Raw genomic sequence first — 23118 nt, 5'->3', positions numbered from 1 at the left:
CAACACTTGTTTTGAGTATTTTAACTTGAGTTTTGTTTCACAGTGTTCTTGTTTTAACTTTCAATTCAACCAACCCAAGTAATCAGGACTAAAGGGAAATGAATATGGAAATCGAAACTCCCGAATCACCTACATGGAATGGAAGATGGAATCACATCCAGAAAGTTTTAGAAAGATCAAGCCCATTTGCACACCCTGATTTTGAGCCGAGTGCTGAAGTGAGTTTATCGAAAAAATATGTATCGCAGCTCATCTATTTTTGAATTAACCACTTGTTTATTTCTAAAAGCTAAAATGGTAACCTTATGAGATAATTCACCTTATGAGATAATTCACCTTTTCTCTCATAGTTTGGGTTTCTAAAATTACTCATAAGGATCATGAATCATTCATTGCGCCTCTATATGGTTGCATTGACATTGTCTGCTGTGTAAAAACTAAAGTGCTGAGGAGAAACACATTCTGCAATGGATACAGCGCTATATAAAAACAAGCATTACAATTATGGCTGTGGCTATATTTACATAGTGTAAATATATGCATTTCCCGCAATGCATTTACAGAGTGTAAACATAACCTCAATAGCGTTGCCAGATATGGAATTCTGCCCTAATTTGAGAAAAGTTTAAGGAAGTGGCTATTTTGCCACACTTAATGCCACACATATAGCCAAAGTTTAAAGCTGTTAAAAACAAAAACTTGTATTTTGGAAATATTAGTCCTGGGCAAATATCAAAACCCCTATCTTAACCCAGGGATATCTATAACTACGGGATTGGAAACTCTGTCCAGTGCTATAGATCAATAGGGTTATCACATTACTATGACTACAGAAAGATTAACAAAATCAAAATACCGACTAAAAGATATACGAAATTCGGTTTTACAATAATAATACAAAATGTACACTCACATTAAAACTTAATTGATGTATAAAAGTACATTTACACTGCTAGAAAAAAACGATGAATCCAAAAAGATAAATGAATGCAACGAGTCCAAAAACCGCCTACTGTTGTTCTTTAGCATTTTTCATACTGCAAATCGGATCAGAAGTAAATGAGGAGTGTTCAGCAATCAGTGTAATATGCTGTTGTATCATCAACTTGTTCACAGACCAATCCAATATGAAACCAATCCGTTTACGATGTCATCAGAACTAAAACCAACAGTCATTCTTGAAATTTTTTAAGCAGCAAACAAAATAAGCAGTGGCTATTTGACCGGCGCCGGTCTTTGAATCTGAAACACTATTTGACCGGTCATGACGTCACTATATAAGCACTTCTTTCTTTTTCTCTTTCAAAGCAAAAGACGAGAAGAGTGCCTATATAAGTTGTAAATTCAACAATTATGTTCAACTGATTGGGTGGCGCGTAGGATACGTCTCGGCCTGGTGTTCCAGAAGAGAATAAGTTCGATACTACGCGGAAGCGTTTTTTTTTTTCATTTTTAACTAAATTTTGACCCGAAGTGACTCAATCGTTAGGCTGCTGCATTTTTGTGGTCAATTTTTAATTTCAGAAGCCTACAGCCCAATTTTTTATGTCTTTTCAACTATGAGTAATAAAGTCAAGAGTTTTTTAATTTTCTTGAATTTGAGAATTTCTCTGGATAATTTTCCATTCGTCATAAGAGGATGTGACCGTGTTTGCCGAACGATGCCAAAAAGTAATGCGCCATTTGCATTTTTTTAATGAAATTTGAAAATAGATATTCATTTAGGGGGTGGAGCTATCAATCATCGAGATAATTTTATTTCCAAGTATTTTATAGCTGTCATAATTTATAGCGATATTATGAGCAGTTTAAAAAATTAAAAAAAAATTTTTGAGGGAGGCAATAGAAAGATCATATTTTATTGATTAATAAATCCCATTGTAAACCTAACAAATGTAACAATGACTTATGACAAGTAACAAATAAAACGATCGCAACAACAACAAGGAAAAAACTCGTAGCCACGTGTTGCATAATCTTCACGTAGCTTGCTTGATGTCACGCGAGTATCATGCTTGTGACAAAAACAATCATTTTTTTCGCAATACTGCATTGGTTCACCTCTTAGTTTACGTTGACTTGAAGCGAAAACCAATGATAAAAAAAAGGTTTAAACGTCCGTTCAAATTACATTTATTTGCAGTAAGTAATGTAACCTAAAAAACAAAAACAAACAGACAAAAAATCCTAACTCTGGCAACACCTGATTGTAACCAAGTGGGTACAAATAGCCACTTCCTATAATTATTATGGAAGTGGCTATTTTTCCACAATCAGGTGTTGCCAGAGTTAGGATTAAAGTTAGGAAGGGTTAAGATAAGGGTTAGAGTTTGGAATAAGATTAGGGTTTTGATCTTCCCAGGACTAAAAAAAACTTCCAAAACACAAGTTTTTGTTTTGAACAGCTTTAAATTTCTCTCAAATTAGGGCAGAATTCCTTAACTGGCAACACTATTAAGGCTATTATTACACTATATAGTGTGAATATAGCCACAGCTTAAAATATGTTGCTCAAGCGCACACTTTAAGAGTGAAACTCTTGTTCTTGAGTCAGGCACTTAACCACTGAACTAAAGAGGCTCACTTCCAATGAAATTAAATAGCCTATTTCTTTAACTCTTAAATTCTAATTTAAACTTGCCCTGACTTATAAGTATTTTGACATGACTTATGTATGATTAGGCTTGGATTTTAACAATATGAACTGACTTACAGATACTTGTCTTAGGAGTGATTTATGGGGTACCTTGACGTCTTAGCAAAACTTACAGATGGCCTGTTGCCATCTAGTATCCAACAGATTCATCCACACAGCTAGGTTGTGATGACAGTGGATTTATTGATATTGCATTTTTATAGATACTGGACTTTATGTTGAACAATTGCAAGATTCTTGTGATTGGTGCTGGCGGATTGGGCTGTGAACTCTTGAAAGATTTAACATTGGTTGGTTTCCGGCACATCCATGTAATTGACATGGACACTATCGACCTATCCAACCTCAACCGTCAGTTTCTTTTCAGGTTTAGTTTCAAATTTTTATTTTTTACCAGTGCTTCTCAATTTTTTATGAGTGCGATGCACTTAAACCTGCAATCCTGCATTGCTCATTGAACTATTGAAATTTTAGGTTACATCGAAGTCATTCTTCTATTCAACAAATTTTTTCATGTAAGCAACCATCCATGAAGTTACCATTGTCTTATTTATTGGTAAAGCAAACCAACTGGACACCAATAAAATAGTCTTGAAATTACTTTTTAAACATTGAATTTGCAACAAAAGCAGAAGTGTGATTTCAACATTTGTCAGTGGATGCAAGATATCTGCATCATTTTGCAGTTATTTCAACATTGCTGAAATGCAAATTGTCTAATTAGACCAATAGTGTTAGATATTGTTTGCAAACTTTTGAGATAGTGATGTCTGGTTTCAGACAATCGGATGTTGGCAAAGCAAAAGCAACTGTTGCTGCTAACTTTGTGAACAAAAGAGTTCGGGGAGCTGAAGTTATCCCGTATCCTTTTTTAATATTTTTTTATATTTCTATTGCTTACTGTTGTACACTTATTTCAACAACAAATCCTGCATTCTGTCTTCCTTTACTTGTTATACGGACCTGGTCCGTCGGACCAGTATGATGGCTGCACGGTACGTATCACTTTGAATGACAACCAAAGTAATGGGTTTTGTGAAGCCTATTTGGTAAAGTGTTGCATAGTTTTCCAGTACCACCAGAATATGTTTCTTAACCCAGTGGTGTGCAAATTTGCAACACTGCTGGGCCAAATATACATAACCAGCTTGATCCACGAGCCACAACTTTATTCGACATATACTATGTAGTGACTGGCAATGGCCTGAAAAAAGCAATTTTCTTGCATATAAAAATCTATATTTTTACTGGCACATTTACTTCTACACTAACTTTGAAATTGATTTAATGAGAGATGTGCATCTGCAATATTTTTCCAACCAAAATACATCATATTATACTGTATATCTCAACGTTATTCAACGCCACGGTTTACCCCACTCCTACCTACCTTAACCCTTGCATTGCCATCAGACACTGTGGAAAGATACAAGATTACGATTCTTCATTTTATAAACGTAAGTGACCAAGTCTCCATTTTTGTTCATTTTTAATATTGAAGTATTATTTTCTTTCTACATGACAATTCAATACACCAGAACTTGTCAGCGCATGCTAATAGCAAACAACCATATCATTATATTCATGGTTTGTGCCAATCAAGCCGCATTTACTGAGGTTATTTACTTACTAGCTAAAGTGCTCAGAAAAATGCTTACTTTTTATACAAAAAACTGTAATCAAAATGATTTGTTTGGTTTCGTGGTGAAAGTAACTTTAAAAATACTTACTTGGTGTTTGCAAATTTCAATGCTGGCCATATGCCATCAATGCCCATATCAAAACTGATTTTTGATGTGCTGAGACAAAATTACTAAGAACACATCTAGATAAAAGTTGTTGTGTATGTTGATAGTGATGCGTGTTTTGGAATATTGACAGTTTGACACAAATAAAAAATTACATAAATCAAAGAAAAATTATGAAGTGCGATAAATGTTGACAGATAATTTTTAATATCATGAGTTGAAACTTTAGTACGTGTATTTATGTATACCTCATCGTTTTCTACATATTCGCGCTAGCAATGAAAAATAAATCGAACTGAATTACGATTGTGAGTTTTACAGAAAAAAAAAACTTGCAAAAGTAACTCTAGATTTCAAAACAGAATGTTTTGTATGGCGTAGGTTTATAAATTTTCATTAGTTTAGTCAGAAATTCTTGTTATTCCAGACCACAAAACACAATTTATTGTCCCAGTTTATTTATTGCAATTGGTAATGCTGTTAAGCACCTGCTTCAAAATACGAGTAAGTGACCAAACGTCGTACAGCGACAATAACCTTGAAGATAGTTGCAACAATTTTTTTACAGAATTTCACATCATCGTGTGCGGGCTCGATAACATCGTAGCTAGGAGATGGATCAACGGAATGCTCGTGAGTTCGTACTAATCCCGTATATGCGACTATGCACCTGCTATCTCGTACCTGCTATCCCGTACCGTACATGCTAGTATATACCTGCTACCACATATCTATACACTATTGCACTTGCCAACCACATAATTGCAATTACACACTTGCTACATACCACATACCGGTTGTTATACATGTTTCTTATACCACTACATATTTACTACCACACTTTGTAACAAAGTCCTTAACCTACGCTGCTTGTTGTATTGCAAGCAAGTGATCGCAAGATCCAACTATGTGGTCGCAAGATAACCTGCTGGATGTTGTCGCAACTGGCAGGAAATCAAATACGGTTGCTATCAAACTGATCTTCAAGCCTCATCTCTCCAATCGTGGACTTGTTTTGCAGCTCAGTTTGCTCGAGTATGACGATGATGGGACATTAGATCAGAGCTCCATCATCCCTCTTGTTGATGGAGGAACGGAGGGATTTAAAGGGAATGTCCGTGTCATCCTCCCCGGGATGACAGCATGCATGGAGTGCACCCTCGATCTCTACCCCCCTCAGGTGGCAAGACATTGCTTCGTCGTCTGTCGCACTGAAGACGAAGAAGTGATTTAAAAAGAAAACCTCTTGATATTTTATGAAGTTACTTTTTGGAAACAAACAAAAGAGAATTTGTTCGTAGTAAACGTTTCACTAATTTGCAAATTGTACTTGGGGTCAACAGACTCTGAGATATGTATTCTGTAAATAATATTCTTGTATTTTTTTTAATAAAGTTTTTGTAGTTTTGTTCCAGTTGCCAATCAATGTTTTCTAAGAAAATGGTCAAACCACTTTACCGTAAGAAAACAACTTTTCATTCCCAGGTTAACTATCCGATGTGCACAATCGCCCATACCCCCCGCCAGCCCGAGCACTGCGTGGAGTATGTCAAGATGTTCGCTTGGGAGAAGGAAAAGCCTTTTGGAGGTGAGCACTGCATCTTGCCACTGTTAGCGCCGACGAATGATTACAAGCGTGACCGTTTAAACTTTACAGCTTGTTGCACTCTTTCGATATTGAGGTTCGCTTCTGGCTGGTATCGACCATTGGATCGTGGTTCGATTCCTGGCTCAGAAACTCGGCTTTTTCCACTTGGAGCTGCATGTTGGTCCTTGTCGAATCCTCTATAAACAGAAACAATCTCTTGATCGTGATCACAGCTTGCGTCACAATGACATGAGTCATGTCTGGTTATGTTTCAGATCTTCCAATAGACGGCGACGATCCCGAGCATATCAAGTGGATTTGCAGGGCTGCCAGAGAGAGGGCTCAGGAGTTTGGTATTCAGGTGATTAACAGGGTGTCGATGGCTTTAAAGTTTCAATTATTGGAAACTACATCCACAACAATCCTCAGCACAGCCGCAGCTGCCTATGATGTCATCTAATTGGCTTGTAACGCGTGCGCTACAAGGATCGCTGGAGTCACTTAAAGTGGCTGCTAATCTGACATCAGCCAAAGATGTTTTTTCTTGCCCTGTGGTACATGACCTTATTCATAATGTAATGTTCAAATCATACCGATGAAGGGTCGCTTTTTAAAAAATGAACATTTGCGATCTAGTTTGTTCACTTTGCGACTTTTAAGGTGATCACCTTGTTGATTTCAGGGCGTCACCTACCGACTGACGCAGGGGGTGGTGAAACACATCATTCCGGCCGTGGCTTCCACCAACGCCACCATCGCCGCCGCGTGTTCAAATGAAGTATTTAAACTCGCCACAAGGTGGGGATATTGAACACATGATATCATTTGTTCATCGCTGCCGCCGCTTCCACATTTCTTGACGTTGCAACAATTGTCGTTCCTTCCTTCAATCACATTATTGCAAACAATGGTCGCTCGATCTTCGTTCCCGCGGCCGGGTTATGACGTTCATCAGATCCAATTTACATTGGAAGAAGTTAATGGGAATTCTTTGATTAAAAACGTTACAATACAATGAACCTCGGAGCTCCATTGCCGGTGGTGGTAGAATTGCCACTTGCGGAATTTATGGACCAGATTTGTACCTAGATTCTAGTTCTTTGCGGCTCCGTTTTAATTCGCGCCAGAAGTTCTTTGCAAGTCTATGAGACTCATTATTGTTTTGTTAGACTCGTTTATAATGGAACTGATTTGAGAGACCCCAGCAGGGTCTGCTACTATTCGGTGAGTCCGATTCGGTGAGTCTGATTCGGTGAGTTCCTAACTTCTAACCCCTAACCCTAAAACGGCAATGATAATTAGGTTACGGTACCCGATAATTTAAAAAAAATCCCCCGCTAAGGGATCGGACTCACCGAATCGGGCCATTCCGACCCCAGCAAGTGCGAAGACTAATCGATCATAGTCATGTTTAGTTGCAGCATTCCTCTGAACAACTACATGGTATTCAACGACGCAGACGGAGTGTACACGTACACATTCGAAGCTGAGCGGAACGAGTCGTGTGTGGCGTGCAGCCAGAAACCCCGCACCATGCACTTCGCCCCCACCACCCAACTACGGGAGCTGATCGGCCACCTGTGCGAGGACGGGACTTTGTGAGTATCTTCCTGTTGTTGAGGGAGACACAAGCGACACGAGCTCAACGTGACGTCATCGGCCACGTTGCTTAGTTGGTTGGTTTTGAATCTGGATCCTCGGACTGACAAGGCCTTGATTGGTTATACCTGGTAGTTTCGCATACTTGTAGAGGCTCTTGAAACAGGGCCGGAGTTGCCATCATGGTAGTTTCTGTGGATCATCTAACGATGCCGCTTGCATCCACCAGGCAAATGAAAAGTCCGGGAGTCACTGCGGTGGTAGGAGGAAGGAACAAGACTCTTTACATGAAGTCAATTCCCTCGATCGAACAGGCGACCAGACCTAACCTGTCCAAGACACTAGCCGGTAAGTAGGCGTTGATTTATTTTGCTCAGTAATTTGTAGGTTGTTAGCGCCTTCACCATATAAGTTAAACTTTTGGTTTGTGATTCTACGTTGTCTAATAGGGTGGAGTAATTTTTTTTCTTATTAAAAACCAGATCTTAAAACTCGCGTTTGGGCCTAAATGCAACTTTCAAGGTGGTTTCGTCATCTACCACCTGTACCCAGGTGGCTAAATGGCCCGAAAGGCCGTAACTTTCGAAATTGGGAAAATTTTCATAATTTAAGAAGCGGTTATGCTACAAAGCTGATTTTTGGCGTAAAAGGCTCAGAGGGGCTTGTGTATATCTGCTACAATCTGCTGTGTCTTCCCTCAGATCTCGGCTTGGAATCCGGCCAGGAGATTGTCGTCGCTGACGTCACAACGCCCAATTCTCTCATATTTAAAATCCTCTTCGACACAAATGACGACAAAGAGCTCACCACGTGATGTTTGTTGCTTTACCGACCTTCTCTGTGGAATTGAAGACTGCCGCTAGACGACGCTATCGAGCTAATTGATCCCCACGTTCCAGTTTTGTTTGTTTTTTCTCCAACGAAGAGCTTGTTGTTGAGTTGGTGAATGAAAGATTTGCGTGGTCGTTGGTGTGGGTCGATTTCTGATCCGTGTTCGAGCTGGCATGGGTGTTCGATTGGGCATCGGTGTTCGAGTGGGCATCGGTGTTCGAGTGGGCATCGGTGTTCGAGTGGGCAACTGGGCATCGGTGTTTGAGTGGGCATCGGTGTTTGAGTGGGCATCGGTGTTTGAGTGGGCATCGGTGCTCGAGTGGGGATCGGTGTTCGAGTGAGCATCGGTGTTCGAGCGGGCATCGGTGTGACACCCGCCCAGAGCACACGGCCATGGCCACTTAAAGACGCTTTCTAGCCACAATCCTCCAAGCAACCAACAATGTGAGAAATATTGAGAGTTCACTCGAATATCATAATTTCATTTAAACACAATATTATGGGCACAGTTTTCACAATTTTTCTACCTAAATTGCTTATCTGTAGTCATTTTGACTTTTTCTGCTGCAAAGTAAAAACAAACTTTTATCACGTTATTTCCTTGTTTGCGACGAACATTTTCAGTGAATAACAAATTGACTGGTAATTTGTTTGGCCTTTCATTGGCTTGTTGGTGCTAGTGGTAGCCTACTACTGTAGGTACTTTAGAATGAGATTTTTTTATGCTAACCAAGTGTTTTGCGGTTTTAGACAAATTGTCCACACTCACAATCTCAGGTGTAACTTTTTATTAGCCGACTTAATGCTGCAGAACTGAAAACGCAAGAAAATTCAACCTGATTCGGTTTCTGTCCAAGATCACGCAAAAGTATCACATTATTCTGCTTGATAAAAACATGGGATGAAAACTTGTAATTATTCGACAGTGGGCTTCTGTGACCGCGCATTTGGCGATGTGTTTGAGTACACCCAATCGTAGTGCATTGGCAAGGCTACAAGCAAACTACTTTTGTACAAACTTACGTTTATACACTGAAGCTCTGCTGTAAAACAATACAGTGGGATAAACCCCAAGAGTCGTTTAAAGCCATTCCGTTCGATTTTGAGTAATTTTTATCGTGCTTTTCAATCACTTCTCGTTCCAACTGCGGTGTCCAAATAAAACAACGCGTCATTCAATTGTTCTTGATAAATTCTGACGTTGTGCTTAGAAAGACGACAACGCCATTTATGACACCGAAAGAAATGCGAGTGAGTTCATAGTAAAAAAGTAGCCAACCATACTAAATTGGCAAGTTAAACTTGAACTCGCCAATGCAGAGTGGTAGGCTACTTTTTTCATTATTTTTATCACACTACGCAATTACGTATTCTTCTGGGTCATTGTTGAAATCACGGAAAACTTTAATACAAAGTTCAGTAACGGCGTTTTATTTTATTTTGGAATTCAATTCACTTTTATTTTTCATTGCGAAGAACGTCAAAGTAAACACACGAGTTTGGCACCAACAAAACGGACGGCAAAACTAAAGATTTAAAACATGCATCTGTAAAACAGTTAAAATCACTATTTTAAATTTGCACTGCCACTAAACCTAGGAGAGAAAGAGAAAAACAACAAATTTTGGTTTTTGTAAAATTAGTATAAATATAGGCCCACGGTTTCAATTAGCATTTGCAAGGAATTAAATTAAAAGAGGGAATGTTTTATAAAAGTTATTTAAATACGTAAGAATGAATACACAAGGAACAATTTGCGATAAAAGTTACTGCTGATCTGAGTGGGCATTGTGACATATTTCCTGCTTGATTATTGGAGAAATTTTAGTCCCTCAAAACACCTTAAAAAACATAATTTGTTCACACCGACTAATTAGACTATAATACTTATAGTTCTTCCCTATGTGCAGTTTCGTTTGGCATCTCTAATTATTACCCGACTTTTCTAAAAATTTTGCTGGTTTGCCTACCTTCTTTTAGCCAATGTAAAAAAGTGATAACGTGGTCAAAATTTTTTGATAAAAAACCTTTTCTCCATACATTTTGAGACCACCTTAATAGGCACGCTTCAAGCTAAATAAAAATTTTAAGTGTTGGAAGTGAAAGTAGTTTAGGTCGGTGGTTCTCAACATTTTGTCTTGATGGACCCTGTTGAGTGTTGATGCCTTCAAAGCGGTCGCGGACCCCTAAGAAATGTTATCTGTAATTTTTGTATATCGCGAATTTACTGAACTCGCCACGCACTGATGACAATTGATAACGTTGACAAAGTTATGTTGTGAGCTTTGTGTTGACACACAAAATCAGTAATCCATATGCTGATTGTTTTTCTATTAATTTCAGGTGACTATCAATGAAGCAGCTGATCTGCCATATCAAACCAATATTTCTTTAAACAAACAAAACATAGAAAAAAGAATATCTTTTCCTATGCGCATTCTATAATTTACACCATAGTCATCACCTTCACAAGACGAAGCTCAGATACGGAAGTAGATTATCAATCTTTGTTGTTAGAGACTCCGGGGCCGAGAGTTTACCCTTTTACCACCCCGGTTCTCATTGTTTTACAAGATTGCACTGCGAGACTTTTAGAGGGAAACAGTCTTTATCAATCATCACATAGCAATCACAAATATTCTCAGCATCAATTAAATCTATAAAAGTGCAACAAATCATGGATTGTAGCAGTGGCAAAAACTCATCATCCAGATTTTTTTTGTTTTAATTTTTGTGTTGTAACATATTTACTTGTTTGTGTTTTTCGTAGGCTACAGTCATCAACAAATGCGAAACAACATTCCTTAATTTTTTGGAGACAGTTTTGGCTAAAACGACTTATTGTTCAATCATTGAAAACCTGATTAGGCCTACAAAGCATCAATACTTGAAATGCAGTGCAAATATTTACAATGGTCAACTTAGCACTTGTTGAATGTTGCTGAACTGACAATCGAAAGGTTCCAAGTTCGAAACCAGTTGGTAGCTTTAACTGTGGTGTCGGTGATCGAGACACATGTAGATGCACTTCATACGAATGAATATCAACACTGAAGTAAAAGTAGCATAGTTTCAAACAAATTGCTTAGGCAGATAATAGAATTGAAAAATATTAGTAACATGAAAAGGTAAGTAAGATGTTGCTCTATATTGCAATGCTGGAGGTTTGTACATGTGAAATTTATTACTGTACTTTTAAAACGGCGGCAATAATTATGTTTTTATTATGTTGATCCACACGATTGTGTCCTCAAACGTGCAAATTGTAAATGTCATTGTATCTAGCGTCCAACACAAAGAGTTCAAGCGGGAAAGGATTGTTGGATTCTTGTTTGGCTTCATATGAACAAACAAACTACGTCCAACACGAGCTATGTTTTGCTGCATTTATTCGTGACAGAATGTTTTGAGTGAACTCACATAAGCAAATTGAAGCCAGGGTGAAGACAATGCATGTATTTATTTACTTCATTTCACTGGAGGTTCATTCTTAAATGCTAGTGTTTTTGATTTTTCTTTTTTTGTATTGGTTGTAAGGTTCAGTCGTCCCGCATGGCTTCATCAACTGGCACACCTCCAGTTGCTTTAGATATGTGGAGCCAACTGATTCTTTCAACTAGTTCATCTATTTCAAACTGTTAGGGTTGGTGCATGGACTTCTAAATAGTAGCATCTGGACTGGAAACTCAGTGGGCAACAGGAGGCCAAACAGTTGGTACAACAGTGGGCCAACAGGGTTAGTTACTTGGCTGTAATAAAGCGTTATTAACGTTAATAACGCTAACTATTAACGTTATTATTGTTAATAACGCCATAAAGCGTTATTCATCGGTCATCAATTGTCAGTATATTTAAACAAAGTGTTTAATTTTGAATGCAGGTGATCAACATTGAAGCTCATGTGATTTGTTTCCGATAAGTCTTCTTTTGGCTTGTGCTCAACAGACGGTGTTGATGTTGCCTTGTTTCTGGCCATAAACTTATGAACTTTGCCTTTGGTCCATTTGGATGCGAATCAATGACGGAATCTCCTTTACCTTTCTTGCTAGAAACAACGAGTATATCCACGGATTCACTGCGCTGTTGATCGGAATAAGAAAAATGGCAGTTATTGGGTAAGCCATGCCCGGTATTTCAACTCCACCAAACGACAGGAAGGACATAATGCAAATAGGAATCCAACACAAGAAGTCGGTGATTACAATGCGCATGATTGTTCCCGATAAGTCTTTGCTTCTTTTAGCGTGCGCTTGAGAAACGGGGTTGATATTGCTTGGTTGGGCTGTTATAATAATAATCAGAAAAGATTGAATACTGCTTCGTGCATAAATGTAGTTTAAAGCAGTGATGAGCAACCTTTTTGTGACTGTGGACCATAAAATTTTTTTAGAAATATCTGTGGACCATAGCCTTTTTTTTATATCAGATTTATAATTGTAGCTTAAGTTTAGAAAAACAACATATTTATAAGTAATAAATTTAACCAAACAATTATAAGCAACAATATTGACCAAATATCATAAAATGTTACGTCAGTGACTGCCTTATTCTTGATGTTTGTCACACATTAAGTCATACTTACAAGTAAAAGTTTGATTCAATCTTAATCTTACTGTACCACGCTTATTAATATCAAGTCGGTTTCTTTTTTTACAAAAAATGTCATTAATCACAGAAAATCCAGCCTCAACTAGCCATGTTGTTGGAAAGGATATGATGAAAGATTGTACAATTTCGTAAATCTATGGATTGGAGTTCATTATTTCAGTATAACCAAAAACACCTTCTATTTTTATTTTTGTAATATGCTGAACATTTTCTTTCATGTCTAACAGCTCTTCACATATTTTTGGATCAATATTTTCATTTGGTTCAAAGTTTGAAAGATCAAGAACCCATTCTGGGATATCTTTTTCCAGAATGTCTTTAAACCGTCTCTGACAGTCTTCATGGAGACTTTCTAAATGGTGGTAACAAGCGTTTATACAATTTTCTGAAGGATTACTGATTTCTAAATTCTTGAATAAAAATGTGTTTTTCTTTTGAAACAGATTTTTCCAATACATCAACTTATTCATAATTTTATTCACTTGTTGATTTATTCATATCAGTTTGTATCCTCTGTGGATCCTTCTCTGGTATCATGGGCCAATCCTATAGATGTTTGCTGGTACATCCCTTCATTTTCTTTGAATTTTTATTCATGAAGCCCTTTATTTTCTGGATGGTTTTCACTAAGTCCGATTTTCTTCCTTGTATTGTCAGATTAAGTTGATTGATAGCTTCGAAAATATCACTAAGATAGATTTTTTTTTATAACAATATGGAAATAACTTTACCGAAAGCGTGTGTGTCTTGAATTATTTTATCTGTGGACCACCGAAAATTCTCTGTGGACCACTTGTGGTCCACCTGGACCACGTTGCTCTTCACTGGTTTAAACAACAAGTAGGCTAAACAAAAACCGGCATAAGCATGGCATACAACACGATGGTTATAAGTAGGAAAATTGCTTGTGAAGTTAAAACAATAATAATTAATTAATTACAACAATCAACGATAATAGTAGTAAGTCTGGGTTCGATTCCAGGCGGTTCACACCGAAAACCTTAAAACTGTATTAGGCTAATTGTTTTTTTTTTCTTACGTGAAGCAATGCAAACAAGTCGGTGATATTGTGGGTAGCCTACACTCAGTAGCGTATTTAGGGGGGAGGACAAGGGGCGATGGCCCCCCCTAATGATCAGGTAAAAAAAATATATAAGTTACAAATTTTGTAAAAAAAAGTTGTAGCAGAAGACATAATTGCTTGGATGATTCATCCTAGCGCGAGGGGGGGGGTATAGGCTACTTTTTGCGATACAATTTGCCAATATTATTCTGAGTTTCCAAATCAACTTCTAGTTTAATCTTGATTACAGTAAGTTAAAAATATTTAATTAAGCAAGCAATCGCTAGTATACACTGCATACAGTGGCGGCTCGTCTAATGGTGCTGCAGCACCACAAATAAGCTCCTGCAAGGACCTAAGTTACACATAGGCTAGGCTACGTTGAATTCTGCAATGGTGAATGTTAGAAGCTACGTAATTGTGTTGCAAGACCTGAGGGGCGATAATAGGCTTTTTCACCAACTTTTTCGCAAGGCTTGCTCAGTTTTTGGCGAAGAAATCCGAATGCCCCGGAGAGCACCTAGACAATAACATCAACTAACATTCCAGCTGAAACTGGGGAGATCTATTTTAAACAAACAGTTTTTCTTCCTTTTCTTGACAATTGCATGGCACTAATTCACGAGAGATTCAATGAGCACTGCTCGCTAGCTTTTAAAGTCAGCACATTTCTGCCGTCATTGATTCATGAAGATGAGGACTGCCGATCGACGAGATTTTCGACTTCTACCATGAAATGCTGGATGTTGAACCAATCCCCATAAACATTGGCTCGTGAAAAACACGTGAAATTCTGGGGGAACTCGTGTAATACTGGGGTACGTTTTTTTTACACCTCTTTAACACGTGATTAACACGAGATTTTTTACACATGTCATCAATTGCAATAATGCTTTATATCATATTTGAAGTAAGTTTTTCAACTCTAGAATATCAATTGATACGTTTTATGTTAATATCTTTGAAAAATTTCTGCAGTTGCATATTCACTTGTTTCTGCATACTCACGTGTTTTTAACGAGTTATACACGTGTTTTTTACACGCCAGTACCAAGTTTGTTTCATCTTGTTTTTCTCGTTTAAAATAATTTTTCAACTCTAGTAGGCTATTTGATACGTATTATGTTAATATCTTTAAAAAATTTCTCCAATTGCATACTCATTTTTTTCTGCATACTCACGTGTTTTTAACGTGTTATACACGTGTTTTTTACACGTCAGTACCAAGTTTGTTTCATCTTGTTTTTCTCGTTTAAAATAATTTTTCTACTCTAGTAGGCTATTTGATACGTTTTATGTTAATACTTTTAAAAAATTTCTCCAATTGCGTATCCATTTTTTTCTGCATACTCACGTGTTTTTAACGTGTTATACACGTGTTTTTTACACGCCAGTACCAAGTTTGTTTCATCTTGTTTTTCTCGTTTAAAGTAATTTTTCAACTCTAGTAGGCTTTTTGATACGTTTTATGTTAATATGTTTAAAAAAATTCTCCGATTGCGTATTCATTTTTTTCTGCATACTCACGTGTTTTTAACGTGTTATACACGTGTTTTTTACACGCCAGTAGCAAGTTCGTTTCATCTTGTTTTTCTCGTTTAAAGTAATTTTTAAACTCTAGTAGGCTATTTCCTATATGATGCGTTTTATGTTAATATCTTTAAAAAATCTCTGCAGTTGCATATTCACTTTTTTTTGTATACTCACGTGTTTTTAACGCGTTATACACGTGTTTTTACACGCCAGTACCAAGTTTGTTTTATCTTGTTTTTTTCGTTTAAAGTAATATTTCAACTCTAGTAGGCTATTTGATGTGTTTTACGTTAGTATCTTTAAAAAAATTCGGCAGTTGCATATTCACTTTTTTTGTATACTCACATGTTTTTATCGTGTTATACACGTGTTTTTTACACGCCAGAAGCAGGTTTGTTTCATGTTGTTTTTCTTGTTTAAAGTAATTTTTCAACTCTAGTAGGGTATTTGATGCGTTTTACGTTAATATCTTCAAAAAATCTCTGCAGTTGCATATTCACTTTTTTTTGTATACTAACGTGTTTTTAACGTGTTATACACGTGTTTTTGCACGCCAGTACCAAGTTTGTTTTATCTTGTTTTTTTCGTTTAAAGTAATATTTCAACTCTAGTAGGCTATTTGATGTGTTTTATGTTAATATCTTTAAAAAAATTCGGCAGTTGCATATTCACTTTTTTTGTATACTCACGTGTTTTTAACGTGTTATACACGTGTTTTTTTCACGCTAGTAGCAAGTTTGTTTCATGTTGTTTTTCTCGTTTAAAATAAATTTTCAACTCTAGTAGGCTATTTGTTGTGTTTTATGTTAATATCTTTACAATAGGAATTGTGCAACTCAGGAATACAGTATTATGTAATTTTCATTAAAACCGAATTTCTCCCCTTTATTTTTCGTAAACCTTATATCGCGGTTACCAGCGGTCACCTGATTAAATATCCCTGTGAGTCTGTGACATAAAAAAATGGCACAGAATTTCACTAAGTATTTGCTTATCAGCTTAGGAGAGGACTTTTTAGAGTGACTGTTAAGTAGGGTACAAGGTTTGTGTTAATTAATCTTCCATTTATATTTAGAAATCATTAACTGATTTAAATCTACCGAAAAGCGCCTGAAGATAAAAGGTTCAATCTTTCTTTTTACCAAAAGATTGTGCACGAATCGCGATGAACATACCGAAATGGTGCAGTGCTGTTCAGAAAGGTAGCGAAAAGCTGTGCCTGTTTTTTGTCATCTATCGAAGTATGGTACCTACCTACAGGCTACAGGGCTTGCTGTGTAGACAGTGCATTTATTTCTATTGTACGAATAATTTTACTCGATTGGCCTATCATTTAATGTGCAGTCTTGAGAAACAACACTGATTGAAAATGCTTTACTGTCTATGTTAAGTAAGTCCAGTCTATTTTGTGCTTCTGTAGATTAAATATATGAAGACTATGACTGAGAGCATTTTCAGTCGTAGACTTTATATCAAGAGGTGAAGTTGATCTTGTCCTAGAGAAATGGATATTTCATGATAATGATGTTTTGGAATGTTATTGGCCTGAGCTTCCGGTTACAAGGTTCGCCAGTTATGCCTACAAAATTCAGATGTCAATCCAAATTGGAAAAAGTATCATGTACGAATTATGTACAAAACAGGTAAACATTAATATTAAATAATTTATACTACCCATTAAGTTATAATACATACCGTACGGCACCTAAATAAAAGTTGGAAACAATCAGAGGTAGGGTTTTGCCAGTAGAGTACCCAATGGCCGGCTACATTATACATATATATAATTATGGTGACTTAAGAGTTAAGAGTTGGAATTCACTGGCCTTATGATTCTCTCTCACTAATTTACATTGCCAAGTGTCAAGGTTGTTTCATTCAACAATCAACATGTACCTATATGTATATAATATGTTTTCCAATATATGGAGTTTTGCAGCACAGCTGCTTGTCTTAATTAGCTGTCAATTTTTGGCAGTGGCTATTTGACCGGCTCCGGTCTTTGAATCTGAAACACTATTTGACCGGTCATGACGTCACTACATAAGCGCTTTTTTCTTTTTCTCTTTCAAAGCAACAGACGAGAAGCGCCGATATAAGTTCTAACTTCAACACGTATTCTTCAACTCAGTCCGTAGCGCGTGCGATACGTCTCCGGCTGCCAATCTAGAGGGGATGAGTTCGATACTATCCGGAAGCATTCTTTTTTTTTTATCTAAATTTTGACCTGAAGCGCATTTATGTGGTCAATTTTTAATTTGAGTAGCCTACAGTCCAAGTTACCGGTAGTTAATAGTTCTCAAGTATAGTTCTCAAGTTAGTTATATACAATACTTCTTTTAAAAGAAATGATAATGGTAAAACCATTTTTTAAAGAAGTACGGTATTGTATATAACTAACTTGAGAGAAAAATGTAGGGTCGTTCGGCAACACACGTTCACTTATGACGATCGGAAAATTACCAAGAGAAATTCTCAAATTCCAGCAAATTAAAAAAACTCTAACATTATTACTCACATTTGAAAAGACATAAAAAATGGGCTGTAGGCTACTCAAATTAAAAATTGACCACAAAAATGCACTTCGGGTCAAAATTTAGATAAAAAAAAAAGAATGCTTCCGGATAGTATCGAACTCATCCCCTCTAGATTGGCAGCCGGAGACGTATCGCACGCGCCACGGACTGAGTTGAAGAATACGTGGTGAAGTTAGAACTTATATCGGCGCTTCTCGTCTGTTGCTTTGAAAGAGAAAAAGAAAAAAGCGCTTATGTAGTGACGTCATGACCGGTCAAATAGTGTTTCAGATTCAAAGACCGGAGCCGGTCAAATAGCCACTGCCTCAATTTTTTGATATGTAATTTCCATTTAACCGCTTTAGCAGGTTGTTAGGTATTATTCCATATGCAATATGCATGAGATCTTATTCTTCAGTGTATCGTTTTTACTAAGCTTGATCACTGTTATGGGAAGATGACATGTTAACATTTTGCAACACATAATTTGGCTAAAGCACTGATAAAGTTACAACATGCTGAAAATACTTCGAGACCAGCATGTGCCCCAGTTGGAGCGCGATACATTGGACAGTCCAGAATAACATAGTCGTCAGTTTGTTTTTGTGTGCGACACTTGTAGGTGTAGAGTGAGCCAAGCATATCACTAAATATATTTTGTTTAAGCAAGGGAAGCAATAAGGCTCGCGGGGGGTTAGAGCGTGCCAAAAGCACGCATATTTTAGGGGAGTCCGGGGCGTGCTCCCCCGTAAAAAATTTGCAAAATTACACTCAAATTATGGATTATAGCGCTTTCTGGAAACACTTTCAGGGTAATAGTTGTATGAAATTTGTAGGCAGATAAACAGCTATTAACTTATTAAAGGTAGCTGTTACACACGAATGGGCAAAAACTGCGGCTAAAATTAGAGAACACAAAAAACTCAGCTACACAAAAACCCAACAGAGTAAGCGATTCTGAAATTGCTTCGACAGATTAGTTTAAAGAAGCGTAAATCGCATCAACTTTGCGCGATTTACGATTTGCAAAATTTATTGGTGTCTTTCTGTGTGTCTAAAACAAATCCTGGGGGTGTTAATAGCCAGATGTCTTGGAAAACGATTTAAATTTCTACAAATTATATTATATTTTCAACAAAGGGTTCAACTTCGGAATCCAAACTTTGAAAATTTGGGGGGGGGGGCATGGCCCCTTTTGCCCCCCTGGCTACGCTTCTGCAGTAATGATGACAAACGAAAGAAACGCCCCAGTACAGTGCCGGTCTTAGGGTATTTCGGGCCCTGTGCGGAATATGCTTTGCGGGCCCCAATGACAATGATCCAATTCAGTAGCGTAGCTAGGTATTTTGAAAGGGGAGGAGGAGGGGTGGTTTTACGGTCGGCGGGCAAAGCCTGGCAGCGTAATTGCCGAAGGCGACACCCAGCGGCGGGGGATCTGGGAGTCCTCCCCCAGAAAAATTTGAAAAATTACGTTGAATTTGGGGCATTCTTTGAGCATGGTCAACAAAAATTTGGGTATGAATATTACTGTAAAAAGGTGTGTAATTTCCATTTAACCGCTTTAGCAGATTGTTATTATTCCATATGCAATATGCATGAGATCTTATTTTCCAGTGTATTGTTTTTCCTAATCTTGATCACTGTTATCGGAAGATGACCTGTTAATATTTTGCAACAGATGATTTGGCCAAAGCACTGATAAAGTTACAACATGCTGAAAATACTTCTGATTTGGTTTCAACAGCAGCTAGTGAAGAAGAAGTAAATGATAGTAGACAACCTAAATCGAAAAGAAGAAAGCGGTATAACAATGCATTCATTTTTACCTGATATTTGTTCATTTCATTTTGATTTTAACTGCTCAAAACTAATTTTACCCTTAACTTAATTATCATACATGGGTGCATGCCAGTACTTCGCATTATAGTAACTTATTGCATTGAAGTCACAGTTACACTAACGTGGCAGTTGTATATAACGTTTTTGTAACATTGTTGTATAAATTGTATCTAATGTAAGTACATTTTGGCTTGTTACATTGTACCTGACAACACCGTGATGCAAATATAAGCTAATCCTTTAAGATACCGTACACCCATGCATTTCTACGTTTATTGCATGATGATTGGTTGTATATATGCAAAATATGTTGATGTTGACGAGATATCAGTAGGTAATGTACCAATAAGCAAGGGCAAGCATGACATCTAGCTGAAGTAACTGTTTTCAAATTATAAATGCAGGAATTGCCGGTTGTCTATGAGGATTGCTTATACAGATGAAAGCGACTCACCGGAGTCAGAAAATATCATTACTGTAAGTAAACAAATACTTTAATCACTTATTAATTATGATAATCCCAAAATTTGACGATTTTTAGATGTTGTTTTTTAGAGAAATTGAGCGGTTTCTAAAAGTAATATGATTTTAAAAAAATATTGCAATCTCATTTTTAAGGTTAATAGCACGGATTAAGGTGTTCAATCAGAACTTTTCGAACGTTGCCTAAATATGCTGTCGTCATCCAGGATTTTGAGACCAGCATGTGCCCTAGTTAGAACGTGATAGATTGGACAGTCCTGAATAACATAGTTGTCAGTTTGTTTTCGTGTGCGACACTTGAGGGTGTAGAAGGAGCCAAGCATATCACTAAATATATTTTGTTAATGTTCACTCTGACGGTCACTAAATCTTCCATAGGTTTCTACTCCTGTACGAGCAGCTGAGGTTGCTACAACCTTGCAGCAACTGCCACAAGTTCCGGAATTTCCACAATCTTCCTCTGTGAGGGCACCACAGCAATCAAGTCCAGAGCGCGAACAATCAGTCCTTGATTTTCACTTGGATGACAATCAGTTGAATGTTGCAATCGACACTACGCCTGAAGTGACCAAGAACATATCTTGTGACGAATTTGTTGCGCTGCAAAGTGAAGGTTTGCACCTGGTTAAATTAAAATCTTGAAACTTGTTCGATTAACTTCGCTCAACAATTGCTCAGCTGCATCGGTGTGATGATATAGTTTTAGCTATAATTCTTCACTTCGTTTATTTATGTTTACTCTCTTTTTTATCCTTCGTAACTCCCATCTTTACTCACAAGCAGCGCATTTTGAAAATTCAGTTTCTCGAATTTTGGAAGATCTGTTGAGTCTCTCACGTGAGCGCCCCTACAAGAGCATTGTTCTTAATTGGCAGTATTATTTACCACTCGCTTTTCTTGTTTGGCAGCTGCTTAAATCACAACTGCCCTAGCGTGGGAGCTATTCTTTTTGTATTGTCAAAGCAAAGCACCTTTGCTAACACCAAATCACGTTAAAGCAACTATTTATTTTTCACACAGTTCGACGAATTGGAATTGCTCAACTGGAAATTATGGGAATTTTAATTCTGTCAACGAATAATTGGATATAATAATGACAAACGAAAGAAGCGCACTAGCTCAACAAATAGAGGAACCCCCTTCGGACATTCCATCTTTTCCCATCAACAGCCTGGAGGATTTTGATCAGCTTGAACACAACCTGGGAAACAGCACTGTTCAAAATAAACTGGTAATTTTTTTTTTACTGTTAACATGGCTGTGGAATCGGTATCACAACTCCGACTCTCCTCATAGAATAGACATACAAGAAATACTGGTTATTTTCACCCTCTTTAAAACAGTTTTGTAATGTCGGTACTGCTGCAGATTTCTTGAAAGTTTCAACCAGCATTGACTGCAGCAAAACAACGATTCATTGATTTGCAGCAAAACAACAAAATATACATTTCCCAAAGTTTTTGACACTCTGACAATGGATAATTTTAAAATTCCTCGCAATGTAGAGCATTCCTCAATTTTATATAGGGGTAGGAGTCAGTGCAATTTTTAAAACTCCGACTCCTTTGGCTAAACTATAAACATTGTTACGGCTCTGACTCCACGGCCCTGACTGTTAACAATGAAATTTAACAGCTTGCAGTATGAGTGCGCTCTACGTTTATTCTATGGAATATAACCGTGAAGTCTAAGTTTTATATGATAAATGTTGTTTTGCAGATTTCTTATTTGAGTCGGTATTTTTCGACGGACTACAAAAAGAACGTAAAGCAACTTCTTTCTGGAGTATTTACGGATAAGCTTATGACGAAGTTTAATTGGATGGGTCAACGCGGTTCCAAGCGCCCAATTAAAGATTGCAAACTTATTTTTGTAATTTATGGTATGTAGCCTAAACTTTAGATTTTGCACGTATACCCTGCTTAATGAACGTATGTTGCAATCTATTTTTAATATATTTGATCCGTGAAGAATTCTGTATATCTATTGCTAGCCTATTGCTTTTGTGACTAAGCACTAACTCTTTTTTGCTTACAGCATCAGTTCGAACATACAGTTACACAAAAGACACAACCATGGGCGATGTTAAAGCTGTTGTGCAAGAATTCCTCAAATCAGCTGAAAAGAGAATAAGAAGACAGTCAGTTGCAAGGACATCTTCATCCAGCACGGTTCGCCCAACTGATGATGTGTGAAACAGCTGTACTGTCTTCAGTTATATCTGTGTTTTTTGGCATGTGTGATTTTGGTACCAAATAAATTGCCATATTAAACACGGGTTTGATGTGTAAAACACGGGTTTAGAAGTCGTGTAAAACACGGGTTAGAAGTCGTGTAAAAACACGGGTTGCGTTTGTGCAAACACCCGTGTAAAACACGGGTTTAGAAGTCGTGTAAAACACGGGTTAGATGCCGTGTAAAACACGGGTTTAGAAGTCGTGTAAAACACGGGTTAGATGCCGTGTAAAACACGGGTTTAGAATTCGTGTAAAACACGGGTTAGAAGTCGTGTAAAACACGGGTTTAGAAGTCGTGTAAAACACGGGTTAGATGCCGTGTAAAACACGGGTTTAGAAGTCGTGAAAAACACGGGTTGCGTTTGTGCAAACACCCGTGTAATACACGGGTGCACATCACGGGTTTTACACGAGAAA

General features: G+C 37.4%; 2 protein-coding genes across 4 annotated transcripts; both read left to right on the top strand.

The window, feature by feature from the left end:
* The first annotated feature begins 69 nt into the window (after positions 1-69).
* LOC145787096 (NEDD8-activating enzyme E1 catalytic subunit-like) lies at positions 70-9668 on the top strand. Its single transcript, XM_082598817.1, has 12 exons — positions 70-218; positions 2860-3023; positions 3437-3517; positions 4070-4113; positions 4973-5037; positions 5426-5584; positions 5890-5992; positions 6268-6353; positions 6675-6790; positions 7408-7590; positions 7821-7939; positions 8293-9668. Exons 1-12 carry the CDS (start codon positions 99-101, stop codon positions 8403-8405), a joined length of 1353 nt encoding a protein of 450 aa, XP_082454943.1. The 5' UTR covers positions 70-98; the 3' UTR covers positions 8406-9668.
* A 6997-nt stretch (positions 9669-16665) lies between these two features.
* LOC145787616 (uncharacterized) lies at positions 16666-22762 on the top strand. 3 transcript variants are annotated; one of them, XM_082599389.1, is made up of 6 exons: positions 16666-16828; positions 17085-17269; positions 19821-19944; positions 20386-20458; positions 20843-21077; positions 21485-21688. In XM_082599389.1, the coding sequence occupies exons 2-6, from the start codon at positions 17257-17259 to the stop codon at positions 21553-21555; spliced, it is 516 nt and encodes a 171-aa protein (XP_082455515.1). In that variant the 5' UTR covers positions 16666-16828; positions 17085-17256; the 3' UTR covers positions 21556-21688. The 3 variants fall into 3 exon arrangements, with proteins under 3 accessions (XP_082455515.1, XP_082455514.1, XP_082455516.1); XM_082599388.1 differs by lacking the exon at positions 16666-16828 and having other exon boundaries at positions 16846-17269; XM_082599390.1 differs by lacking the exons at positions 16666-16828; positions 17085-17269; positions 19821-19944; positions 20386-20458 and adding exons at positions 22184-22346; positions 22502-22762 and having other exon boundaries at positions 20935-21077; positions 21485-21695.
* Positions 22763-23118: the final 356 nt, after the last annotated feature.

This window comes from Aplidium turbinatum, chromosome 18 (assembly GCF_918807975.1).
Source record: "Aplidium turbinatum chromosome 18, kaAplTurb1.1, whole genome shotgun sequence".
Taxonomy (NCBI): domain Eukaryota; kingdom Metazoa; phylum Chordata; class Ascidiacea; order Aplousobranchia; family Polyclinidae; genus Aplidium; species Aplidium turbinatum.
Note: the sequence above shows the minus strand (reverse complement) of the source record. Positions and strands in the feature narration are given on the sequence as shown.

Excerpts from the sequence above, each read along its gene's own strand:
- LOC145787096 (XM_082598817.1), top strand. The coding sequence starts at position 99 with ATGAATATGGAAATCGAAACTCCCGAATCACCTACATGGAATGGAAGA. Across the intron at positions 4,114-4,972 it reads CGATTCTTCATTTTATAAAC|AATTTCACATCATCGTGTGC; the intron begins GTAAGTGACCAA and ends ATTTTTTTACAG. Across the intron at positions 5,038-5,425 it reads GATGGATCAACGGAATGCTC|CTCAGTTTGCTCGAGTATGA; the intron begins GTGAGTTCGTAC and ends CTTGTTTTGCAG.
- LOC145787616 (XM_082599389.1), top strand. Across the intron at positions 19,945-20,385 it reads AAATCGAAAAGAAGAAAGCG|GAATTGCCGGTTGTCTATGA; the intron begins GTATAACAATGC and ends TTATAAATGCAG. Across the intron at positions 20,459-20,842 it reads AGTCAGAAAATATCATTACT|GTTTCTACTCCTGTACGAGC; the intron begins GTAAGTAAACAA and ends AATCTTCCATAG.